This window comes from Sus scrofa, chromosome X, assembly GCF_054392235.1.
Source record: "Sus scrofa isolate SSC_HxYL_T2T_F1_AM1 chromosome X, Sscrofa_HxYL_maternal_Yorkshire_Landrace_v2.0, whole genome shotgun sequence".
In the NCBI taxonomy this organism is placed as follows: domain Eukaryota; kingdom Metazoa; phylum Chordata; class Mammalia; order Artiodactyla; family Suidae; genus Sus; species Sus scrofa.
The window spans coordinates 19420472-19447338 of NC_139401.1; the positions used below are offsets into that span (position 1 = coordinate 19420472).

At 42.4% G+C, this 26867-nt stretch overlaps 1 protein-coding gene across 3 annotated transcripts in view; it reads right to left on the minus strand.

Moving 5' to 3' along the window:
• The window catches only part of MAP3K15 (mitogen-activated protein kinase kinase kinase 15), a 153657-nt gene that overhangs the window by 60818 nt on the left and 65972 nt on the right, over positions 1 to 26867 (minus strand). For all 3 annotated transcript variants that reach the window (XM_021080807.2, XM_085008681.1, XM_085008682.1), the window contains exons 7-9: positions 8018 to 8188; positions 2360 to 2472; positions 1974 to 2133 (exon numbers count right to left, since the gene is read on the minus strand). In XM_021080807.2, coding sequence (XP_020936466.2) covers positions 1974 to 2133; positions 2360 to 2472; positions 8018 to 8188 — 444 coding nt within the window. The remainder of the gene's footprint in view (positions 1 to 1973; positions 2134 to 2359; positions 2473 to 8017; positions 8189 to 26867) is intronic.

The window sequence follows — 26867 nt, forward strand, 5'->3', positions numbered from 1 at the left end:
ACCATAACCCTGAATATAACAGCTTTTCTGAGTTCTGTGAGTTCTTCTAACAAATCCAGAACCTCGGGATGGTCTTGAACCCACAACAATAGGCACCAGCACTGTAAGTCAGTCCAGGTTCTGATGTAATAGGAATGTATTCAAGCCTCTGATCTCCACTGCAGAGAGTCAGCTCTGTACGGCTCAGAGGCAGCAATGCACCTTAACATTAGAATCCTGGAAACAGCAGCCACTCTAGGAGGGCTGTAAGCTCAGCCTGCCTCTGTGTTCTCTTAGCTTCAGAAAACTTTTGAGAAGTTGATATGGTTTAAGGACCAGATTTAAGTACTCCAGATGGGGAAGAAATAGGGTCAAACTGGATATGGCCTGTGATAGTGAGATTCCTACCCTTGGGAATCCAGGTTGGTTCACTCAGTTTAGAAATAAAAGGGGACAGATGAACATGGATCATTAAGTTTTTAAATTATGCAAGTTATTCAAATGCATTTTAGACAAACAGTTAAAAGGCAGACTAAGGAGTTCCCATTGCAGCTCAGGGGGTTAAGAACCTGGTGTTGCCATGAGCTGTGGTGTACGTTGCAGATGTGGCTCAGATCCTGTGTGGCTGTGGCTGTGGCTGTGGCTGGCAGCTGCAGTTCTGATTTGACCCCTAGTCTGGGAACTTCCATATGCCACAAGTGCTGGCAAAAAAAAAAAAAAAAAAAAGATTAAAAAATTCTTATAAGCATACCTCTGAGTTCCTGAGATAACTACTATCAAGATATTGGAGAAAATCCGTCTTTCATTATTTATTCATTATACAAATATCTATTGAGCATCTATTATGAGATGACAGGAAGCAATAATATAACCACAATTCTAAGGGAACTTAACGTCTAGTGGGAAGTCAGCTGTGGCCCAACATTCCCAGACCCTCCTTTGAATCACACCCCAAACAATAGGTTTTTAATTAAAATGAGTCCATAGAGAACAGTAGTTCTCAAAGTGTGGTCCCCTGGTCAGCAGCGACAGCTTGTAATTTGTCAATACAAATTCTCAGGCCCCACCTTAGACCATGTGAACCAGAAATCTTAAGGGTGAGCCCAGCAATCTGTGTTTTAATCTGATACACGCCAAAGTCTCAGAACCACTGATACAGAAAAATATACCCTGCATCTGGCTTTCTTATTCTATGATAAACATGAGCACGCTTCTGTGTCTCCAAGTATTCTTTCTTGCACATTGTAATGGCTGTATATGGGCTAACCCAGAGCCACTGCTGGGTCACCATTGTCTTTTCGCTTTTTTTAGGGTTGCTCCGGCGGCATATGGAGGTTCCCAAGCTAGGGGTCCAATTGGAGCTGTAGCCGCCGGCCTACGCCACAGCCATAGCAACTCGGGATCCAAGCCACGACTTCGACCTACACCACAGCTCGGGGCAACGTGGGATCCTTAACCCACTGAGTGAGGCCAGGGATTGAACCCTCAACCTCATGGTTCCTAGTCGGATTCGTTAACCACTGAGCCAGGACGGGAACTCCTGGGCCACCACTGTCTTGAATACATCTATCATTAGTCTTCTGCTTCCCGTTTTCATTTATGATAAACATCATTTTCTTGGTGTGCTTTTAGCTTTACTGTCTTCTTTCTCACAAATGCACAATACGTACTAGTACCAAGAATGTCTTGTTCTTGAGAATCAGGTGACCTGAAAAAATTCATAGGACTGAGAGTTTCATTGTGGAGACACAACATATAGGGATATATATTTTGTTTGAGTGTGTGTGTGTGCCTTTCCCTGTCTTCACATAAAACCAAGCGAGCCCCAGAGCTGCTCTTTCTGCTCTAACTTTGCTTTAATGAAGATGTGAGAAGGACACATAGCAGTTGTTACTCTTTTTTTTTTGCATTCACACCTTCTCCTCCTGGGGGAAACATATCAGGGCAAGATCAGATATTGACACGGGTGATGCAAATGCACAGACATGACTCACCAGACTGGAGGTTTCAGTTTGAACAACCTCTCTGCCGCCTGGACAGCCTTCCCAGCATCACTGGCCAACATGCTGACGCTGAAAAACTGACCCACATCCCAGTAATTGTTCATTTTTTCCAAGCTCCCCTTTCTTCCCAATAAACTGTTCAGCCGGACACCTTGAAAATCAGAATTTTAGATTCAGTTATGAAAACTCTTTCTAGTTTCTATCGTAGTTCAGCCTTGAGATAAAGGAGAAAGTGGGCATTTTATTTGGGCGACTGCCTCAGGTGTGCCATCGGAGACTAACTGTTCCTTTTGAAATACAGCACTGGTCATTTAAACATACTTTTTAATGCTGAAGTTGTGTTGCCAGAACATATCTGCAGTAATAAATAGCTTTACCTATTTTTCTTAGTTCCATGGAAGTTTCAAATTGTTGTCCAGCAACTATCAGCAAAACTGCAAGGTTAATTCCTGAATAGAGAGAGGACTGGAGCTCAAACCCTTTGCGATACCTGTAATTACAGAACCACCAAATTCCTATTATATCACTTTATTATGATAGACAACAAAAGTGTAAATGATGTAAAAATATCCCCAACCCCCACTCATGTGTACAAACAGTCACATGCATCAGTCTAATAGCTTCTTAAAAATGTCATGACAGCAACACAGTAACACTAGGGAGTTTAAAAATCTTCATCAGGCTATATTTTTAATTTTTATGTATTATTATTATTATTATTTGCCTTTTCCAGGGCCGCTCCCACGGCATATGGAGGTTCCCAGGCTAGGGGTCCAATCTGAGCTGTAGACACCAGCCTACGCCAGAGACAAGCAACGTGGGATCCGAGCCGAGTCTGCAACCTACACCACAGCTCACGGCAACGCTGGATCCTTAACCCACTGAGCAAGGCCTGGGATCGAAGCTGCAACCTCATGGTTCCTAGTCGGATTCGGTAACCACTGTGCCACGATGGGAACTCCAGGGTATATTTTTAAAAATAAAAGCCATGATCATCACATAAATAAGGAAACTATATTAAAGGATATAAAAGAAATATAAAACCTATTATAATTGCACCCCCAAAAGTAAACCCCAATTTGATGTTCAAAGTTCACTTTTCAAGTTACACTCTGTATATTGAGCATTTTTTTTTTTTAGGGGCTGCACCTGTGGCATATGGAAGTTCCCAGGCCTGGGGTCAAATCGGAACTACAGCTGCTGGCCAACGCCACAGCCACAGCCAGGCGGGATCCGAGCCACGCCTGCGACCTACACCACAGTTCACGGCAATGCCGGATCCTTAATCCACTGAGTGAGGCCAGGAATCGAACCTGCAACCTCCTGGATCCTAGTCAGGTCTGTTAGCCACTGAGCCACGAAGGGAACTCTCCACTGAGCATTTTTTATTTTATGGAAATCACAACAGGTATAGGCTCTTCCTCTGCAGGCCATCTGTTTGTCTGCCTATATTGAAATGGAATTATTTCTTCACATATAAAGCAGTGCTGCCAAAATTCTGGATCCCAAAAAGCAGTGGCATATAGGGAGAGAAGGCAGGCATCAATTTCACTACAATAAAGAACAAGATGTCAGTTCCCATTGTGGCTCAGCGGGTTAAGAACCCAACTAGTATCCATGAGGATGAAGTTTTGATCCCTGGCCTCGTTCAGTGGGTTAAGGATCCAGCATCACCACGAACTTTGGTACAGGTCGAAGTTGCAGCTTGGATCCACTGTTGCTGTGGCTGTGGTGTAAGCTAGCAGCTCCAGCTCCAGTTCGACCTCTAGCCTGGGAACCTCCACATGCCATGGGTGCAGCCCTAAAAAAGACAAAAAGAACAAGATCCCCAACTGTGAATACCATTTTTTCTTGTTTTTTTGGCAGTGCCTGCAGCAAGCAGAAAGTTCCTGGGCAAGGGATCAAACCCGAGTCATAGCACTGACGACAAGGGATCCTTAACCCACTGCACCACCAGGCAATTCCAGCAAATACCATTCCCCAAAGGTAAACCATGCCATATTTAATTCCCTTACTTATTGTTTTTTCTACACATAAAATGTTCCTTTCTCTTCCATGAGCAAGTATAAATACCATGATCAAAGAAAAAAGGATTTGATTAACAAATTAATGGCACAAAAGTGTCTTTTTATAAACCAGGAGTGATCACTTGTGTGACAACAGGAGGATTAAACACCAACAAAACATTAATCATGGAAGGTAGAATTTATCAGTTAAATCTGATCATGAATCAAAGTATCAGGTAAAATCTGACTTTGAACTGTGGGGCATTAATTACAAGTATTCTCAGATGGACCAGAGTACATCAAGAAAGTCCTTCCAGAGTTCCCGTCGTGGCGCAGTGGTTAACGAATCCGACTGGGAACCATGAGGTTGCGGGTTCGGTCCCTGCCCTTGCTCAGTGGGTTGCTATGGTGTAGGTTGCAGACGCGGCTTGGATCCCACGTTGCTGTGGCTCTGGCGTAGGCCGGAGACTGCAGCTCCGATTGGACCCCTAGCCTGGGAGCCTCCATGTGCCGCGGGAGCGGCCCTAGAAATAGCAAAAAGACAAAAAAACCAAAAAAACAAAAAAAACAAAGTCCTTCCAACCCAGTCAATGAAATTCCAATACATTTGAAACCTTTCCTCTATCCCACCCCTCGGGGTATGTTTTGGGGATTTTTTTTTTTTCCTTATATAGCAGCACCTGCAGCATATGGAAGCTCCCAGGCTAGGGGTCAAATCAGAGCTGCAACTAGCAGCCTACGCCACAGCCACAGCAACGTGGGATCTGAGCCTCGTCTTCAATCTACTCCGCGGCTCACGGCAACACTGGATTCCTAACCCACTGAACAAGGCCAGGGATTGAACCCATATCCTCATGGATACTAGTCGGGTTCTTAACCCACTGAGCCACAATTCGAACTCCTCTTTTGGGGATTTTAAATTCCATATACTGCATTTGATTTTTTTTAAAATTTTCTTTTTACTATGAAAAGTTACTTGGGGAGAAGGTGATTTCTTTCTTTCTTTCTTTTTTTTTTTTTTGGAGGGCTGCACCCATGGCATATAGAGGTTCCCAAGCTAGGGGTCGAATCAGAGCTGTAGCTGCTGGCCTAAACCACAGCCACAGCAATGTGGGATCCAAGCTGCATCTGTGACCTATACCACAGCTCACGGCCAATGCTGGATCCTTAACCCACTGAGCAAGGCCAGGGATTGAACCTGTGTCCTCAAGGATGCTAGTGAGATTCGTTTGCGCTGAGCCACAAAGGGGATTCCAAGAGGGTGATTTCTCTATGCCTCTTATCCATAAATGTAATAGGCCCAGCTTGGTGACGGACAAGATTTGAACTTAGAGTTGGGATTGTAGTCCCAGATTTGTGTCTGATCAGGCCTACCATGACCTTGGACCAGCCCCTACATCCCTGAGCCGCACACCCCACATTTATATCTAAAAGCCAGATGAGGAGTTCCCGTCATGGCTCAGTGGTTAACAAATCTGACTAGGAACCATGAGGTTGCAGGTTCGATCCCTGACCTTGCTCACTGGGTTAAGGATCCAGCATTGCCATGAGCTGTGGTGTAGGTCGAAGACACGGCTCGGATCTGGCGTTGCTGTGGCTGCAGTGTAGGCTGGTAGCTGTAGCTTTGATTTGACCCCTAGCCCGAGAACCTCCATATGCCATGAGTGCGGCCCTAAAAAAGACCAAAAAAAAAAAAAAAAGTTTAAAAAATGGCCTTGACTGGGGGTGGTGATAGGAAAAGACTGGCAGAGAGTGAGGGAAGACTCACAAGAAGGCTGCATTGGGAACTGACTGTATGGGGAGATAAGTGAATGACGGTTATCAAACAATAACCTAAAGCATATGCGTAGAAGGCTAAAGAAAGATAGTGGGGAAAAAAAAAAAGACCACAGAAGCCATCCTTTGTGGAGAAAAACTGACTTCAGCCTTAGACATGTTGAGTCTTTTTTTTTTTTTTTTTGGCCTTTTAGGGCTGCACCTGTGGCATATGGAGGTTCCCAGCCTAGGGGTCCAACTGGAGCTACACCACTATATCACAGCCACAGCAACGCCAGATCCGAGTCGAGTCTGCAACCTATACCACAGCTCATGGCAACGCCGGATCCTTGACCCACTGAGCGAGGCCAAGGATCAAACCTGCAACCTCGTGGTTCCTAGTCAGATTCACTTCTGCTGCACCACGATGGGAACTCCATGTTGAGTCTTAAATACCAGCACCACCATGAGGTAGAACAGGTGGCCAAAGAGAAGGGTGAGGTGGAGCCAAAGCCTAGGACAGAGGTTAGGCTGGAGATCAGCTCAAGGTTCTAAGGTGTGGGAGTGAGTGGGATCATGAGGCATAAGCTGGACAGAGAGAAGAGGGTGGAGGATAAAGTCCAACATGTATGGAAGGCAAACAAAGAGGAGGGGGGAGAGGGGGAAAGAAAACAGAATTAAGTCAGACTGGAACAGTGACACCAAGAGCTCTTGTGACGCAAACAGATGATGTAGGCTGTTGTCTCTACCTTCAGAATTATGTCCCGGTTCTGACATCTCATCATTTTCATCACTACCACCCTGGTTCAAGCCACCATCAGCTCTTCTTTGAATTTCTGCAGGAGTCTCCTAACTGTTCCCTGCTTCTGCCCTTGCCCACGTGATAGATCATTTAGTAGCCACAAATTCCTCCCATCCTACTAAGCACATGCCTTTGTCATGTCGCCCACCCACAGGTGGCACGTATTTCTCCACCCCTTTGAATCTGGGCTGGTCATGTGATTTGTTTTGATCAAGAACATGTGGCAGAACTGATCTTGTGTGAGTTCCTGAGCCTTAAGAAGCTTTTTGGCTTCCACCTCCACTCTCTTAGAATGCCACACACCATGTAAGAGAGCTGGTCTACCAGTATCAGAACCACATATTAGAGAATGGAGGCTCCCCAGCAACAGCCAGCACCAGCTGTCAAATGTGTGTGAGGCCATCTTGGACCTTCCAGTCCTGCTGACTCTCCAGCTGACTGCAACTTGAGGAATGAGCTCAGAACTTAAGGAGTGGAATCAGCAGAGGAACTGCATGGGCAAACTACAGAATCATGAGAAACCATGAATCATTGTTTTAAGCCACTCAGTTTTGGAGATGCTTGTTATGAAGCAAATGATAGCTGATACATCCCCTAAAATGTATTCTTTGCATAAAAGTGAGAGTACTCTGGTTAAAATGCAGGTCAGATCTTGTCACTCCTCTGCTCAGATCACTCTAGCACTGTTTCATCTCACTGAGAGTAAAAGGGTCTTCTTCCTTCCCATTTCCTGCCACTCTCCTCCTTGCTCCTGTGTCACCAGCCTTGAGCATGTTCGGCATGCTTCCTCCTCAGCATCTTTGCCCTCATTGTCCCCTCCTCTTGGAACACAGTTATCTGCAAGGCTCATTCCCTCACCACCTTTATATCTTTATTCACCTTCACTGACCACTCTATATAAAACTGCAGACACCTCCTCCCAACCCTACTTTCTCTCTTCCCTGATTAACTTTTCCCCAAAGCCCTCACCATCAGCTGACATTCTATATATTTTATGGTATTTGCCTGACTTTCCTTACCAGCAGTGCAAGGCTGGATGAGGGCATGGATTCACATTTGCTGTGTCTTTATCCCCACCCTCTAAAAACTTTCTGGCATAGAGTAAACTCTCGGTAAATATTTGTTGGATAAATGAATGAATGAGGAATGAGCAGCTCACTGACAACATAATGCCGTGATGGTGGTGGAACAAGGTTCTGGAATGAGTAGCTGGGAAGGAGTGTGCTGGGCCTCCTTGCCTCTATAAATGCATGAACTTGTGGGAAGAATGTCACCAGCAGAAAACCCTATTTCTATTGGTTGCCTTCTGGAAAAAGGAATCTGGAAATTCCCAAACCACATTTATGGCATTTTTTTTTTCATTGCCAGCAAACAGGCACACACACACATAGGGAACAGACCTAGATCCATAGCCTTTGCAATTCTATTCTTTGCAGAGAGGCACATGCTACTGACTAGAGCTGAGGGTTTACCACTCAATGGCGCTGTCTCGGCTGGCATCATCTTTGCAGTCTGAATCCAAGAAGATGTCCTTGTAGATCCTCCCACACAGGCAGAACATGTCGGGGGCCGGGTGGTCACAGCTCTGCAAGACCTGGAGCATGACCTGCAGAGCCTTCTCACGATCACCTGTGGTGTTCCTCCTGAAGGAGTCACAGGATAAGACAAACGTCTGAATCAAGAGGCGGGAATAGAGACAGATGCATTCATCTGTGAAGGGCTGGTGCAAGGATGCTGTGTTTTAGCAGGAAAAAAAAATCTATATTTTATTTTTCATATTCAAATGAAACAATGGCTTAAGTTTCATACCAGTAAGTGTCACTCAGTCACACTCAGTCCTACCTGATCCTTTCTCTTTAAATTACACCTAGATTGGGGATGAAAACATACGTAGATCGATGTATTTGGCAAGACAGCAAAAACCAATATGGCAGCCTCCTGTCGCTGGATGGAGAGTAAGGAATTCAGATGCTAAGCATGAGTCATGAGGATGAGAGAGTTTGGTAAAAGGTTCTTTTGGAAAAGTGGGATGATCCCCAAATTCAGAAAGCCAAGATGAATTTATTTTTAGTTTTGCTTTTTAGGGCTGCACCCCACGGCATATGGAGGTTCCCAGGCTAGGCGTCTAATCAGAGCTGTAGCCACCGGCCTACATCACAGCCACAGTGACACGGGGTCTGAGCCAAGTCTGCGACCTACACCACAGCTCACGGCAACGCGGGATCCTTAACCCACGGACCGAGGCCAGGGATCAAACCCACAACCTCATGGTTCCTTGTCAGATTCGTCTCCACTGTGCCATGACGGGAACTCCGCCAAGATGAATTTAGAAATGGATCCTGAGGAAGAAAGGCTGGGGGAAAAATGTAATTGTAATGTATACATGTAAGGATAACCTGACCCCCTTGCTGTACAGTGGGAAAAAAAAAAATAGAAATGGATCCTGACATTTCTTGACCTCAAATGCCTTGCCATCTTCCAACAGGTAAGGACTCTAGTAATCTCTGCTATACCCACGGGAAAAGGAAATTATTTCGCTATTCATAAATCACAGTCTTCTCTACCATTAGATTATTTGGTTAAGTTTTCATTTTATGCACAGGAAATGGATTCCTTAGACAGTTGTTAAAATAATTTTTTGCCACAGAATAACTTGAGGTTGTGGATGTGAAATATTCAAAGTATTCCTGTCAAGGTTTGGAAGCACATATCCATCAGGAGTGAACACCAATTAAATCAACTATAGCTAATGATACTCACATTCACTTTATAAAATATTCAACATTATTAAAAAAAAATCAAACAACTTCTATGTAATACTGCTATGGGGCGATCTCTAGAATTACTGTTACGTCAAGAAAGCAAGGCGTTTAATATTGTGCAGAGAATGCTACCTTTTTATTAAGAAAAGAGGAGAGTGTGAATAAATATATATATATATATATATATATCTGCTTTCACTTCTTCAAAATAGAAGGATAAAATAAAAGGTAACAAAAGTGGCTACTGACAGAGGGAAAAAAATATGATGAAAGGGACATGGATAGATATAGGTTGTACTTCTTGGAATGTGACTTTGAAACTACCTAAGATTTTTACATAATTATAAGAGAAAATGAAATAATTTCTAAAATGTTCCTAAGCACACTGTTTGCCAATGAACATACCATTTGAATTTTGGGCTGGGGCAAAACCAAACAAATGAACCAACACACCTGATTGATGTCTTACCCACAAAAGAGAGAAATTAATATATTGCACTGTTTAAAACACAGCAATTTGTGTTTTCCTGAGGATATAGCTTCAGGAAAAAATATAAATGCAAATACATTTTTAGTAGTTTCCAACAAGCATACTGGCAGTGGAAATACTGGTACTGCTATCTTGAAATGAGTATATGGAGTTCCTGTCGTGGTGCAGCGGAAACAAATCTGACTAGGAACCATGAGATTGCAGGTTCGATTCCTGGCCTCGCTTGGTGGGTTAAGGATCCGGCATTGCTGTGAGCTGTGGTGTAGGTTGCAGACACGGCTCAGATCTGGCATTGCTGTGGCGTAGGTCGGCAGCAACAGCTCCAATTCACCCCCTAGCCTGGGAACCTCCGTATGCCACAGGTGGGGCCCAAAAAGACCAAAAATAAATAAATAAATAAATAACAGAAAATAGTATATACTTACAGTATAGAATACAATAAACAATGACATTACTTTAGTATCATTATGGAGCAGATTTTTCAGCCTAAGAAATACAAATATAAAATCAAAGTTAAACAAAAATCCTATGGTCCCAAATTTGAATGGGAACATCAGAATGAATCCATGATGTGGTTTTGCAAGCTCTGTCTACCAAAAAGGTCCTCAGCAATGATCAACTCGGTTGGAATAAGAACCTCCAAGCACTGATTGGGGTCTGTAAATATCCTCTCTCACTAAAGAAACCAGGACTCCTTGAAGGAATAGTGGATTCCATATATGCCTAAGATGATCCTGGAACATTTTAACACACACACAAAAGCAAAGAAGCGACGAAGCTCCCATCAGAAAGACTCAGGAACCAACTTGAATTAGTTTTTTGGCCAGAAAGGGGACAATCTGAGCATTCAGAACAATAACTACAAAGGACTGAAAGATATCTACTATCAAATGATGAGTGCATAATGTTCTTATAAACCTCACTGGTCACTTTTGGAGGATGCTAATAAACCAAGTCACTGTTCTTGAAAACTGATCAAGGAAAAAATAAGGATACAGCTTTCTTTTCCCACACAAAGTGTACACCAGGGTCATCAAGTCATTGATGAGGGAACATTTCTCTTTATAAAGTATTTGTGCTAATAATGCAGGAATTAATTATAAAATTCAAACATCACTATTTTAAAACCTGGAATGAAATAACAGATCTAGGCAATGTTTATCAAAGGCCACGAGCATCACAACAAGAGAAAAACTGATAAAGTATACAATCAACGATTACGTATTCTTTAAAAAAAAAAATCAATCCAGAATCTGACATAAGCCTCCAGGTCTAACTCCCGATTTATGGCGGTGTGGGGTGGGGGAAGGGACATACTCAATTATACCGCAGAGATGCAATCAACAAATCCAGAAATCTGGAAACTCTACAAGACAAATGCTTCATCAACAAATAAATAATAAGGAAAAGAATACATAAGAGAAGAGTAAACCTATATGCCAAATAATATAATAATCAAATGCAATGTGTAGACTTGGTCTGGGTCATGTCGGACAAACCCACCAAAAAGAAGGAGAGAGAGAGAGACAGACAGACAGACACACATACAATTTGGAAAATTTAAATATTGATATTAAGGAATTGTTCATTTTTAGGTATGATAATATAATCATGATTATGCTTTATAAAAGTGTCCTTAACCTTTAAAGACACATACTGAGCTCTGTAGTTGAAATGGCACATCTTTGCTTCATAACAAACCCAGTGTTGGGCCAGGGTGACTGCGTGGGAGTGAACGGGAGACAGAACTGGCTTATGATGATAATTACTGACGTGGATAAGGGATGTAAATGGAGGTTCATTATATTGTTCCCCACTTCTTTTTTTTTCCTGCTTTTTAGGGCCGCATCCTGGGAGGTTCCCAAGCCAGGGGTTGAATTGGAGGTACAGCTGCCGGCCTACACCACAGTTCATGGCAACACCGGATCCTTAACCCACTGAGCGAGGCCAGGGATCGAACCGGCAACCTCATGGCTCCTAGTTGGATTTGTTTCTGCTGTGCCACGACGGGAACTCCCCCACTTTTGCGTAATAAAAAAAAAAGGAAAATCTACTCACCCTGACTCAAACAATTCCACTTTTAGAATCTATAATAGAGAAGTACTTATTATAATACAGAAATATATAAGAAGTTTTGAACAAATGTTTCTTATGGCATTGTTCATAATAGCGAAAAACTGCTGATGATCCAAATATCTATTAACAGAAGAGTGATAAAATGTATTTTGTCAAAAACCAAACGATGGACTACAATATCATGTAACCCTTGGAAAGGGGCAAATCCATATGTAATTATACAGAATGACCCTAACACAGAAAAAAAAAAAAAAAAGCATGATCCCATTTTTGCAGCAAACACCATGTACATGAATGTTTATATGCAGAGGGCGACGTCTGGAAGGATACACGCTGTTCAAAAAAATCATTGCTGCGATTTGTACAAGGTGTTCTTGTGCATGTTTTACTAATAACTATTCTAATCAAGTAATAAAGAGATTATTCTTTTTAATTTCTTGGCAATTTTACAACAGATTCTTTTATGCTTTCTTTCCCGAGGACTTGTACCTCAAAAGACTGTTACATCATCCAAGAAGACAGATTAGTACCTAAAAGAGCCTTTCTCAACTGGGGTTCTGCTAGAGAATTAAGCCCTAGAGAAAATTATTTGATTATCGGGGTGACTATTTTCTCCATTTTCCTAAGGTGGGTACATAGCTAGTCCCACTAAGGATGTCCTAGAGAGTTCATTCAATTGATACAGTGAATGCCTTGGGGCATTAGAGCTTAATTCTCTTGAGGAACCAACCTGGGCTGAGAGGGGCTAATCTAGACACTTGGTGTTCTTCTGGAAGCCAGCGATAATTAAGCCTCTACTTCAACTCAGACTTTTTCTATTTTCTACCTTGGTCTTTTTCTAATACGCTGGATTTTCCTCTCTTTGTCCATAGAATCCAATTTTATCTACAAAGCAGATCTCTTGATGAACAGCCCACCATGATAATCTTTAATTTTTAAGAGCCAACAGATACCAACTCCACTCAAACTTACTAAAGCATTTAAATAATTTCTAGAGTCTGTGGCGAGAAAGTGAAAACGATTAAAACTTTAATGAGGTACAAAATTTCTACACGTGTTATGAGCCAGCTTTTGAGGTGTGAAATATTCAGGATTCTGCAAAGAATGTACTTAACTCTTTTACATGCTTAATTATTGATATGAGTTCAGCATTGTTTGGTGGGTTTTCTTTAGACCAATTTCATCAAGATTTCCCTTGGATTTTTTCATTAACTTGAAACTTTCCCTCTTACTCAAAACAAAAGGTCTTTTGAGGATAAACAAAACAAAAAAAATCAAATGTGTAAGAACTGAAAAGTAAAGGGATTTTCAGCTTAAAAGCTACTTTAAGACAGGTGCTAAATAGCTAATCCCTTTAGTGGTTATTAATCAGTTTTCCGATCTGCTTATCATTTTGAGATTCCCAAGTATCTAAGAACAAACCTATAGATAAACACTCCTGTGTTTAATCAGTCCAGCCACGTTTGTTTCCGACAAAAAGGCCAGTTCACAATTTTAAGTGAGGAAGTTAATTAAGACAGTGGGGTCTCAACCTAGGCAGCATATTAGAATTACCTGGGGAGCTTTAAAAACCTTGGTGACAGGTTGCACTTCAGACCAATTAAATCAGTCTTGAGATGGGATCCAGGCATCAGCGTTTCTTATTCTGGACATTCTAGTCTAGTAGGTCGGCTGAACCATCACTGCTAAATCCACTGATCAACTCTCAGTCCTTGTCTCATCTGACCTACCAGCAGCACTCTCTCCTGCCTGGACCACCTTCATGCTGCTTGCAGGATGTCACAGTTTCTTGACTTTTCTTTTACTGCAGTCTCATCTTCTGGTTCCTATTCATCTCCCTGATCCTTTACACTGGAGTGTCCCTAGCCACAACCCTTGGACTTTTCCTCTTCATCAGTATCTATACCAGATCCTTTGGTGACATCATCCAGTGTCATGATCTTCTCTTTTCTTTTCCTTTACCTCCCTCCCTCCCTCCCTTCCTTTCTGCACCCTTGGCATATGGAAGTTCCCAGGCTAGGGGTCAAAGCAGAGCTGCAGCTGCAGGCCTATGCCACAGCCACAGCAATGTGGGATCTGAGCCATGTCTGTGACCTACACCACAGCTCACGGCAATGAGGGATCCTTAACCCACTGAGCGGGGCCAGGAATCGAACCCACATCCTCGTGGATACTAGTTGGGTTTGTAACCTGCTGAGCCACAATGGGAACTCCCCAGTGTCATGATTTTTTTCAAAGTATCTATAGTCTTATGAGCCATACATTTCTATCTCCAGCCCAGAGCTCTCCCCTAAACTCCAGACTTAGTATTTCCAACTGCCTTCTCGGCATCTCACCTGCATACCTAATACCTCAAATTTAACCCGTCTAATGAAACTCTTGATCATCCCATCAAACCTGTTCTCACAATCTTTTTCATCTTACTTAATAACAGCCAGCCCATTCTTCCTATTATTCATGCCAAAAACTTTGGAGTCATTCCTCTAACACTCTTTAGTCAATCAACAGATTCTGTTGGCTTTTATTTCAAACCATATCCAAAACTGCCCTACTCCTCCTGACTTCCACAGTGACCACCCTGGTCCAAGTCACCATCATTTTCTACTTTGATCCTCGGCCCTCTACAGTCTATTTTCCACACAGCAGTCAAAGTGATCCTGCTAAGCTCTAAGTCAGATCATGTCACTCAACTACTCAAAACTCTCCATACAAATCCTATGATCGGATAAGAGGTTCACATCCAAAATAAAGCAACGCATACAACTCAAAGCAAAAAAACAAAAATATGATGAAAAAACTGGCAGAAGATCCAATAAACATTTTTCCAAAGAAGGCTATGAGATGCTCAACATACACAATCATCAGGGAAATGCAAAAACAGTGAGATATCTCCTCACACCTGTTAGAATGGCTATCATCAAGAAGACAAGAGTTAGCAAGTATTAGTGAGGATATGGAGAAAAAGGAACTCCTGTGCAGCATGATACACAGATACAGCATGATAACTATGGTTCACAATACCATATTTACTTAAAAACTGCTGCGAGTTGGTGGGAATGCACATTGGTAGAGCCATTATGGAAAACAGTATGGAGATTCCTCAAAAAATTAAAAATTGAACTACTCTATGATCCAGCAATTCCACTTTTGGGAATTTACACAAAGAATGCAAACATAATAACTCCAAAAGATATGTGACCCACATGTTCACTGAAGCATAATTTACAAGAGCCAAGATATGGAAGCAACCTAATTGTCCATCAGTAGATGAATGGACAAAGAAGATGTGAAAGAATGCACACACACACACACACGTATTTATATATTTATACACACACAATGGACTATTATTCAGCTATAAAAAGAAAGGAATCTTGCCATTTGCAACGACATGAATGGACCTTGAAGGCATTATGCTAAGTGAAATAAGAGAGAAAGACAAATACTGTATAATCTTACTCATATGTGGAATCTAAAACCAAAACCAAAAACACAGATATAGAGAATGGATTGGTGGTTGTAAGAGGCAGGGGTGGGTAGGAGATGGGCAAAATGGGCAAAGAGGGTCAAAAGTACACATTTCCAGTTATAAGTAAGTCTTGGAGATGTAAGGTACAGCATGATAACTATGGTTCACGATACCATATTTACTTAAAAACTGCTGCGAGAATTAGAAGTTCTCATCACAAGAAAAAAATGTTAACCATGTGCGGTGATGGATGTTAACTAGAGTTACTGTGGTGATCATTTCAATATATACAAATACACATAAATACATATACACATGTAAACAGTATATTCACATATTGAATCGGTATATTGTGCACTTAAACTCATATAATGTTATATGTCAATTACATCTCAAAAAAAACCAAACAAAACCTCTCCAGTGGCTCCTATCTCAGAACAAGCATCAGTTCTCTTATGATGTCCTACAAGGTTCTATAAGTTCCCAGTTATTTCTCCAACCTCATCTCTTACCATCTACCCACCCCCATCACCCCCCAACTCTGCTCCACTGCTCAAAACTCCCTGCTGTTTCATATGGTGATCCTTCTACCTGAAGTGTTCTTCCCCCGTATGTTTACATGGTAGGTCCCCTCATCTCTCTTTCATCTTTTTTCCCAAGTTACTCTCTTCTAAGTGAGGTCTTCTCCGAGCACTCAATTTCTAATTGCAACCTCCCTTTCCCACTGGCCCTATCATCCTAAACTGTGTTAATAACTTCACTTGTTTCGTCTCTCCCCATTTGAGAGTGTGAGCTCCTAGATGGAGGGATCTTATTGTCTGGTCTGTTTACTGCTGTGCCCCGTGCTTAGAACTGAATCCGGCACATTATAGGTGCTCAAAAAATGTTTGTCCAATGAGTGACGAAGTAAACAGGACTAAATGTACTGACATGGAAAGATCTCCAAGCATTGATTGCTAAGTGAACAAAGAAAATAACACAACATCTCCTGTATGGCCTTGCATTTAAAAAAACTCTGTAGTATGATCCAGTTTAATAGTATGGAAATGCATACAAAATTGTCTTAAAGGATATACAACAAAGTGATAAGAGAAGGTACTTTGGGAATATGAGTGGGATTAGATACTAGAATCATGAGAGACAGAAAGTTCCCATGTGGTGCAGCGTGTTAAGGATCCCACACTGCCACAACTGTGGTACAGGTTGCCACTGCAGCACGGGTTCGATCTCTGGCTTGAGAACTTAATTTTTTTCACAAGAACATATAAATATACTCATATGTTATTTATGCAATAAAATGGACATAGTACAAACAGAATATTGGGCTGGGAATCACACAGAGCTAGAGTCTGATTATTTTCAGCCTGCTAACCTCCCATTTGAATTTGGAGCAAGTTCCCTGTCCTTTCTGGGCCTCAGTTCTTCACCTGAGAAGCAGGTTTCACTTTATGTTTGAGCTCATCTCACAAGGTTACTGTGAGCTACAGGTCTGCCAAAGCATTGATTTATCACTAGCCATCCTGTCTGTCTGTCCATCTTTTCTATACTGTGTGTCTGTGAGAGAAAGTGCATAGGGTTGAAGACAGATAAGCGTTCCAAAAAAAAAAAAAAATTTCTTCTAAGCCAACTCTGAGAATTAACAAGCAGAAGTTCTCATGAGACCAGTATTCTTTTTAAAACAAACTTTCTCTTAGGTTGCCTATCAAAAATCTTTTAGGAGACTCCTGCTTCCAACTAGGACATAGAAGAGTGTCAAAGGCTTTTAACTCCTGTGGTAACAATAAAACCTCTGACAATATAAAAATTACACTGAATAGAAGGAAGAACTTTCTTGATTAAATGAATTGCAGAGAAAAATGAACCTTTCAGAGGTGAGCAGAGAGGCATGATAGCTTCCATTGTTGGGTGCCTGGTCTAGGTACCAATAAGTGGGAGCGAGAGCCTTTGAGAGAGAGATTTCATATGGACAAGGAGAAAATCAGCCAAGCTCGGAAGAGAATTATGGGCTGATGGCATCGAACGGGATCTGGAAGGGTCCCCAAGCAAACACACATCACTCAGTGTAACAACTCTCTTGCCTCACACACAGCCCCTGAATTATGCAAGGAAAGCCACGGTGCAGGCCAGGCTGAAAAGTGAGATACCATAGGCATTATCTCCGCTCTCAGATTCCGGGGCCCCGTAAAAATTGAATCCAAAGATAGCGGACCCAGGAACCCCAAACCTTTTCTGCTCAAATACTGACAGGACCAAAAAGGCAGCAGAGGGGCAAAAGGCTGGGGTCTGGGCTAACCACAAATGAAATCTAAGTAAAAGGAGGGTGCCTTCCCAACCCAGCTACCCTTTAGTAGAAATATGAAAAAAAAATCGGTCATACATACTCACTGCCAGACCTAAGAAAGGGTTCAAATATTCAGAATAATACAAAAAGCAAACTGAAATTATGTTTTACTATCCATTGTTCTTTTAGATAAAAACAGCCAGAATACAATACAATTATGAGATATGCACATAAGGAAGAAAACGGCCCGTAATCATTGTCTAAGTAGAAGCAGATCCAGACATGACTACTGCTGAATTTAGCAGATAAGAACTTTAAAACAACTATTATACACATAGTTTCTATAAATATAATATATATGTATGTGTGAAGTGAGAAGGTCTTTTGTAAGAGAAATGGAAACTCAGAAAACAAATGAACAGAAGCCCTAGAACTGAAAAATTCAAAATATAAAAAAAAAAACCATTGATGGGCATAACACCATACTTGAACACTACAAAGCAAAGGATCAGTGAATTGAAATACAGGTCAATTGAAATTATCCAAATGGGGCTGGAAGGTGGTGGAAAGTGGCTAAGGAAGGGCAAAAGATAACTCTGGGGGAGAAAGGTCTGTATCTTGATTGAAGTGGTAGTTACATGGGTGTATTTATTTGGCCAAAGTCTTACAATTGTGCACTTCAAATGGGTGCCCTTTATCGTATGCAAGTTATACCTTAATTATACCTCAATAAAGCTGATTTTAAGAAAACATAAAGGAGTTTTTGCTACAGTACGATGGGACCGGCTCTGTGTCTGGAGTGCTGGGATGCAGGTTCAATCCCCAGCCCAGCGCAGTGGGTTAAAGATCCAGCACTGCCACAGTTGTGCCTTAGGTCCTAACTGTGGCTCAGAACTCCATATGCCGTGGGGCAGCCAAAAAAGAAAAAAAAAAAACACAGAAACTGAGTAGTGTTTCTGAAAGCTGTATCCTGCAGGCCGATCTCGGGTGTGTCTGTCCTCAAAGACATGCCTCTTTCCCCTGCTCTGTTCTGCATCACAGGGGGGCTGCCTTCCCAGGCTGCTGCCCAGGCTCCCAAGTCAGCTGATTCCCAGCAAAGAGCAGCCAGTGGGAGGCGCTGGTGGACGAATAACCGGAGGAGGGAAAGAAGGAAGAAGCCGGAATACTCTTTTCCCTCTTTTTGTGCTGTGTGTGGTGGTTTTAGCAACCCGCTGACTCTCTTCTTGAGACCTAGCTCCCACCAGGCTGGCTAGCAACAGATCCAAGCGATCCGAGCCCCCAGGTTCTCATAACATCACCTCCTTCCTGTGTCCCTCCAGCCAAGGAAGTGATGGTAGCTGCTTCCTGCAGAAGCTAATTTCTGAGCTGTCTCAGTTCCCTGTTTGCTTTTACGGACCTTTCATCACCTGTGTAACCAGTTTCTTGTATTAAATGTCCTCTTTTTCAAATACTTAAGAGTGGTTTCTGTTTCCTGATTGGATATGGACAGATATACACCTGCCACAAGAAATCGGGTGCCCTACTCTGGACAGATGCCTCATAGTTACATAAGGAAAAGGGACAGCAACCTTTGTTTTAGTGTGACCAATGCCCAGAGCCAGAGCAACATCCAAACCAGAATGGTTGCTTTTCCTGCTCAGGGCAGAACCACCATCAAATCATCCCAGGCTTATTCTCTTCATCCCAACCTTTCTCAGTCTCCTGGGGCCACCAAACAGTATCTGTGAAGACTGGGCTCTAAGGTGGGCTGGCAGGCCCTAATGTGAAGCTGGGAATCCCTCAGGCTGGCCTTCCCATCCTCCCAAAGTCAAGAGTTGCTGAAGAGTGTTTCTTCCCAATTCTTGGTTCTGCCATCCGATGTGCTCCCAGGGATCGCCACACAGACGGATCTAGTTCAACTCTATTCTTTATACGCAAGTTGTAGCAGAGACTAGACTGTGTTCACTAAACTCCATCTCTTTTCTCCCCTGACCACCCCATCAGACCCTATTTTCCAATTTCCTTTGCAGTAAGGTTGGGCCACGAGACTGGACTGTGGCCAAGGAAATGTGCCAAGAAGTAACAAACATCACTTTCTGACCAGACTCATACACATCGCCCCCGTACAGCTAAAAAGTAGAAACCACCCAAATGTCCATTAACTGATGAATGAATAAATAAAATGTGGTCTATCCGTACAATGGAATATTCGTCAGCCGTAAAAAGGAATGAACTCCTGATACATGCTACAGCGTGGATGAACCCTGAAGACATTTTGCTAAGTGAACGAAGCCAGATACAAAAGATCACATAGTATAGGATTTCACTTACATGAAGTGTCGAGAATAGGCAAATCCATAGAGACAGAAAATAAATGAGTGGTTTGCTAGGAGTGAGGTGGGGTAAGAGGGAGTAACTGCTAATGGATTGAAAAAAAAAACAGATTATGGTTGTTTAGGGCTGGGGAGAGAGGTTGGCGGAAAAGAGGTCGGGGGAGAGGCGACTGGTAATAGGTGCAGGATTTTGAGGGTGGGGAGGATGAAAACGTTCGAACATTGGTTACTGTGATGGCCACACAACTCAGAGGATATATTAAAAACCACTGCCTTGTACAATTTAAATGGGTGAATTGCATGGTAGGTGAAGTCTCTCTCCATCCAGCTGTTACAAAACACACAAAACATCCCTGGCAATTCACCAAGGTCTCTCTTGTTATCTGTCTGAAAGGAGATCTGAAGAACAAAGAGAGGGCAGAGCCCGAAGATGTAAAGAGACTGGATTTTTAAAGGGTCATCTAGAGAAGAGGCTGCTTAACCCCATTGGAATGCTGCTGCTTAAGTGAAAATAAACTTCCATGGTGTGAAGTCACTGAAATCACGACACCACTTGTTGTAGCAGTTAGCCTGCCCCGACTGATACACAATTCAACAACACTAAGAAGGCAAGGGTTTCCTCTTGGTGAGAAAGATCAACTCCCCTTTGAGTCCGTATCAAATCTCGTGTGACAAACGCCCAGGATCCCACACTAGAAAGGCTTCCATCACCCCTGACCCTGACCTAGCCTATGCAGCTCTACACTTCTCTAAACTCCCTGCTTTGGGCCGTGCCTTACTTCGGTGGTTATCTATGAATGGTGGTTTTACCAGTAACTGTGTATGTGTGTGAGGTTTTTTGTTTGTTTTATGGCCAAACCCACAGCAAGTTCCTGGGCTAGGGATGGAATCGGAGTCACACACCTGGGACAATGAGGGATCCTTTAACACACTGTGCGGGGGGCCGGGGATTGAACCTGCACCTCTGCAGTGATCCAAGCTACTGCAGTCAGATCCTTAACCCACTGTGCCACAGCGGGAACTCCAGCAATTGTGTTTTTATATTTATCGTTATATACTGAATATATACTGAATATATATAACTTAGTTGTCTTTGCTTTTATGCATATAAATAAAGACATTTGCTTTCTACTGTAAAATCCTTGATCGTAGCATCTAGATACTCATTATATGGATCTCTTCTAACTGTATGCCACAGGTCTGATCATTTTAGTCATTTACTCATTAGTCCATTCAACAAATACTTATTGAGCACCTACTATGTGGAATAGGACAGACAATGGCTCTTGCTCCCCTCAGGCTTACCGTCTGGAGGGGGATGATAAAGAGTAGGGTTATAAGGGAAAAGAGCAAGTGCTATAAGGATGAATAAGCATCACTCTGAGATTTGGCATTCTTTGCAGTATCAACCTCTCTCAGAATGGGATATTTACCTACTTATTTTTATTTTTGGGGGGGGGTCTTTTTTTTTTTTAGGGCCACACCTGTGGCATATGGAGGTTCCCAGATTAGGGGTCTAATCAGAGCTGTAGCTGCCAGCCTACATCACAGCCACAGCAATGCCAGATCTGAGCTGCGTCTGCGACCCGCACCACAGCTCACGGCAACACCACATCCCTAATCCACTGAGCGAGGCCAGGGGTTGAACCCACAACCTCTTGGTTTCTAGTCAGATTCATTTCTGCTGCACCACGACGGGAACCCCAGGGATATTTAAACTAAGCCTTAAAATGACAATACGAATGGACCTAGAGGGTATTATGGTAAGAGAAATAAATCAGAGAAAGAGAAATACTGTATGATTTCATTTGTATGTGGAATCTAAGAAAACCAAATGAACAAACATAACAAAATAGACATAGACTCATAGATACAGAGAAGAAACAGGTGGTTTCCAAAGAGGAGGGTTGGGGGATGCATGAAGTAGGTAAGGGAGATTAAGAGGTACAGATTTCCAGTTACAAAACAAATGAGTCATGGGGATGAAATGTACTGCATACGGACTATTGTCAATAATTATGTAATGACTTTGCACGGTGACAGATGGTAACTAAATTTCTCGTGGTGATCATTTTATAATGTATAGAAATATTGAATCACTATCTTGTGCACCTGGAACTTAGTGTTGTAGGTCAATTATACTTCAACTTTTAGAAAGGTGGGAGCTCCCATTGTGGCTCAGCAGAAACAAATCTGACTAGTATCCATGAGGACGCAGGTTTGATCCCTGGCCTCGCTCAGGGGGTTAAGGATCCTGCGTTGCTGTGAGCTATGCTGTAGGTCACAGACTCAGCGTGGATCTGGCGCTGCTGTGCCCATGGTGCAGGCCGGCAGCTACAGCTTCGATTCGACCTGTAGCCTGGGAACCTCCATATGCCATGGGTACAGCCCTAAAAAAGACAAAAAATAAAATAAATAAAAATGTAGACACTGGGAGGAAACACATCAAAATGTTAATAATGGTTATCTCTGGGGGGTATGGATCATGGGTGATTGCTATTCTTTATGCTTTTATACATTTCCAGTTGTCTGCAATGAGTATCTGTTGCTTGTAAAATTAGAAAAAAAAATTAATGCAAAAAATAAATAAAAGGTCAAATGTCAATAAAACTTTTTTTTTTTTTAGGGCTTTTTTTAAGATCCTGAAAGAAGATCAGTTTCAGTCAGGTAGCAATGAGCATTCTAGACAGAGGAAAGGGCCCGTGCCAACACCCACAGGGGAGACGAGCTGAAGGCAGGTGCGCATGGCTAGAGCTCAGTGAACCAGGAGGAGCAGGATGGGAGGCCAGGCAGGGCCAGGTTTTGCAATCCAGGGATTGCTACTCAGGAAAACTGAGAAGTTATTCACTAGCTTTCACATTTTACTCCAAAGGGCTTTCCAGGTCCTAGCTCTCCCCAAGAAGCCTTTTCCAAATATTACGGCTGAAAATGAACTAACGCTGGTGGTTGGGATTCTTGGCTGGGAAATAGAAAGGCAATTAACATTTACTCAGCACCTCCTATGTGCCAGACACTGTGTTAAGTTTTCACTTAGTATTTAATTCTTCTTTTTCATTTTTTTTGGTCTTTTTGCCATTTTCTAGGGCCACTTCCCGCGGCATGTGGAGGTTCCCAAGCTAGGGGTCTAATCGGGAGCTGTAGCCACCAGCCTATGCCAGAGCCACAGCAACATGGGATCCAAGCCGCGTCTGCGACCTACAGCACAGCTCATGGAAACGCCGGATCCTTAACCCACTGAGCGAGGCCAGGGATCGAACCCGCAACCACATGCTTCTGAGTCGGATTCATTAACCACTGCGCCACGACGGGAACTCCTTATTATTTAATTCTTAAAACCATCTCATTAATTACCACTCCCCTCATTTCTTCCACAGTGGTCCAGTTCCATGGTTTTGTGGGCTGTAAAGAGCAGACTGGCTTTCAAATATTTCTCAAACCACTCTGAAGTTAAATGGTCTCTGGACAACCAACTGCTGGTTGGTTAAGAACTTTGGGCCACTTTTTGGCTAAATTATGAGTGGATTTTCTCACTTACTTTGAACACTCATAATTTCTACAGACTAAGCCAGTAAGTCACTTTGCACTTGCTATATGGACTCCTCTGCCATCTTTTCTCCCCTCAGGGGGTGTGACATGATGATTATATATACAGATGCACACACACATACACACACACACACGTGGTCAAATGATTACAATTACTTAACACATCCAATACTTCACATAGTTACTTTTTTGTGTAGCGCAAATACTTAAGATCTACCCTCTTAGCCAATTTCAAGTATAAAATACAGTATTATTAACTGTATAGTCACCAGGCTATATATCACATCTGAGAATTCATTCATCTTATAACTCAAGTTTGTACCTTTTGACCAACGTCTCTCCATCTTCGCCATCTACCACCCCTGGCAATCACCATTCTACTCTCTCCTTCGACATGCTTGCAAATTTTAGATTCCACACATAAGTGCGATCATGCAACATTTGCCTTCCTGTGCCTGGCTTATTTTACTTGCCATCATGTCCTGCAGGTACATCCATGTTTTTGCAAATGGCAGGATTTCCTTCTTTATTTTTATTTTTTTATTTTTTATTTTTGCCTTTTTGTCTTTTTAGGGACACACCCACGGCATATGGAGGTTCCCAGGCTAGGGGTCCAATCAGAGATACAGGTGCCGCCCTACACCACAGCCACAGCAACGCCAGATCCTTAACCCACTGAGCGAGGCCAGGGATCAAACTTGAGGCCTCATGGATGCTAGTCAGGTTCGCTAACCACTGAGCCACGAAAGGAACTCTTTCCTTCCTTTTTATAGTTGAATGATATTTCATCACATATATATACACCCCACATTTTCAACAGCCATTCATTTGTGGATCAAAACTTAGGCTGTTTCTGTTTCATGGCTATTGTGTATAAGGCTACAATGAACAGGGGAGCACAGCTCGGTCTTTGAGACACTGATTTCTCTGCCTTTGGAAACATACCCAGAAGTGGGGTTGCTGGCCCATTTGGTAGTTTTATTTTTAATTTTTTGAAAAATCTCCACGGTGTGTTTCATAATGGCTGAAGCAATTCACATTCCCACCAACAGGGTGCAAGAGTTCCCCTTTCTCCACAGTCTCACCAACACTTCTCTTTTCTTTTTTAATAACAGTCATCTTAACAGGTCGGAGGCATTATCTCACTGTGGTTTTGATTTGTTTTTCTCTGATCATTAGTGATGTTGAATACCCTTTCATGTATCTGTTGGCCATTTGGGTCTTTTTTGGTTTTGTTTCTGTTTTTTTTTTTTTTTTTCTTTTTAGGGCTGCACCCGCAACATACAAAGGTTCCCAGGCTAGGGGTCAATCAGAGCTGCAGCTGCCGGCCTACACCACAGCCTCAGCCATGCCAGATCTGAGCCGCGTCTGTGACCTACACCACAGCTTGTGGCAACACCGGATCCTTCAGCCCACTGAACAAGGCCAGGGATCGAACCTGCATCCTCATGGATATTAGTGGGGTTTGTAAACCTGCGGAGCCACAAGGGGAACTCCTCAAGACTGCTTAGGCTGTTTGGCGACCTTGTGTGGTTCTATATGAATTTTAGGATTGTTTCTTCTATTTCTGTGGAAAATGCAAATGGAATTTTGATAGAGATCCCATAATCTTTTTATATCACACTAGGTAACCTACCTATTTGAATTAAGAAGTGAAAGGAGGGGATAAACACAGGAGGAAATGAATGTTTATTACCAGCCATCTAGCTGCCAGGGGCTGTGCAGGCCGTTTGCATATGGTGTATCTCATTTAATCATCACCAAAGGGACCGCCATCCTGGTTTACAGATGAGTAAATTCAGGCTTAAGGAGTTTCATTACCTTGTCAGCATCATACTGCTGGTAAGCTATTCAAACATTAAAGCATGTGCTCTTTGCACACCCCAGAATGACTCCCTATAAAGCAATGGTCTCAAGCCAGGTTGATTTTGTCTCTAGGGGACATTTGGCTATGTCTGGAGCCCTTCTGGTTGTCACAACTTGAAGTGGGTGGGGACTGCTACTGAAATCTAGTGTGGTGAGACTGGGATATTGCTAAACTTCCTACAATACATAAGACGGCCTCCAAAACAGAATTATGCAGCTCCAGAGGTCCATAGCACAAGTTGAGAAACTTGCTATAAAGTAACAAACTCTGAATTTTACCCAACACACTCTTCTTTTTTCTACAAATACCTATATTCTAACAAACTCTGAATTTTACCCAACACACTCTTCTTTTTTCTACAAATATCTACATTCAAACAAACCCTGTCCTATTCAAAATCGTCCCCTCAGAGGCCCTCTCAGCAATGTTCTCATGCTCTCAGTGCTTTTTTTTTTTTTTAAATCAACATTGCTTGATGAAGTTTCTTCCTTGTAAATATCTTGTTCTGTATTTTCCTAGCAATTTTGACATACGGAAATGGTCAAAACGTCTCTCTTACACTTGATAAAAATAAAGGCGATCAAGCAACACCGTAATAGTTACAGCCACAGCCATAACCAAGCACCTGCTTCATGCCAGGATAACTCCCTGTAATATTTCCTGCATGGTGCCTGTTACCATCCCATTTTACGTATGAGGAAGGTCAAGAGGAGATCGAGAGACTTGACCATGGCCAAACACTTAAGTATAGGAGCTGGAATGCAAACCCAAATCTGTTTGCCTTCAAAGCCCACAGTAATGATACTGATTTCCTGTATGCCATGTGAACTGGCTCTTAAAGCAATGCCAAAGGAAAAAAAATTCCCCCAGGTTACCGCGATATTCTTTTTTTTTTTTAATATGATGATTTTTATTTTTCATTATGGCTGGTTTACAGTGTTCTGTCAATTTTCTACCGTACGGCATGGTGACCCAGTCACATTTTCATGTACAGTGGCAGCATTGTCAAAATCAAGCCAGACAACTATAGCATGACTGGTCTGAAGAGAACAAGTTCACTTGTCTGTATAAGTTCAAGTGTGTAATACATACACGCGTGATCGCATTTGGAAATTCTCATTAACTTTAGTCACCCCCAATGAGTTCTCTCTCTCTTTAGCATAAAGCCCTTCCACTGACACTGACACACAAATAAGTCAGTAAATGAAGGAAGGACAAAAGAGAGGGACCCAAGGAGGAAGCTGACAGAAAAGGAAGATTACATAGGCTCAAAGAGGCCAGTGCAGAGCAAAGAGGACAGATGAAGTGCTAGGTTCTTTGGATACATTATTTTTCAAGAGGAAAACATGTCTTATTGGCAAGACCACCGCTCAGAAGATAATGAGATGGTCCATTTCTCAGGAAAAAAATGCAAATGGTCTTTTGCTTTTTGTAATATGTATTATGAAAGTGGCTTTGATATTCAGCTACCATCTATTACTCTCATCATACATAAAAAAAATAAAACATATAAAATAGG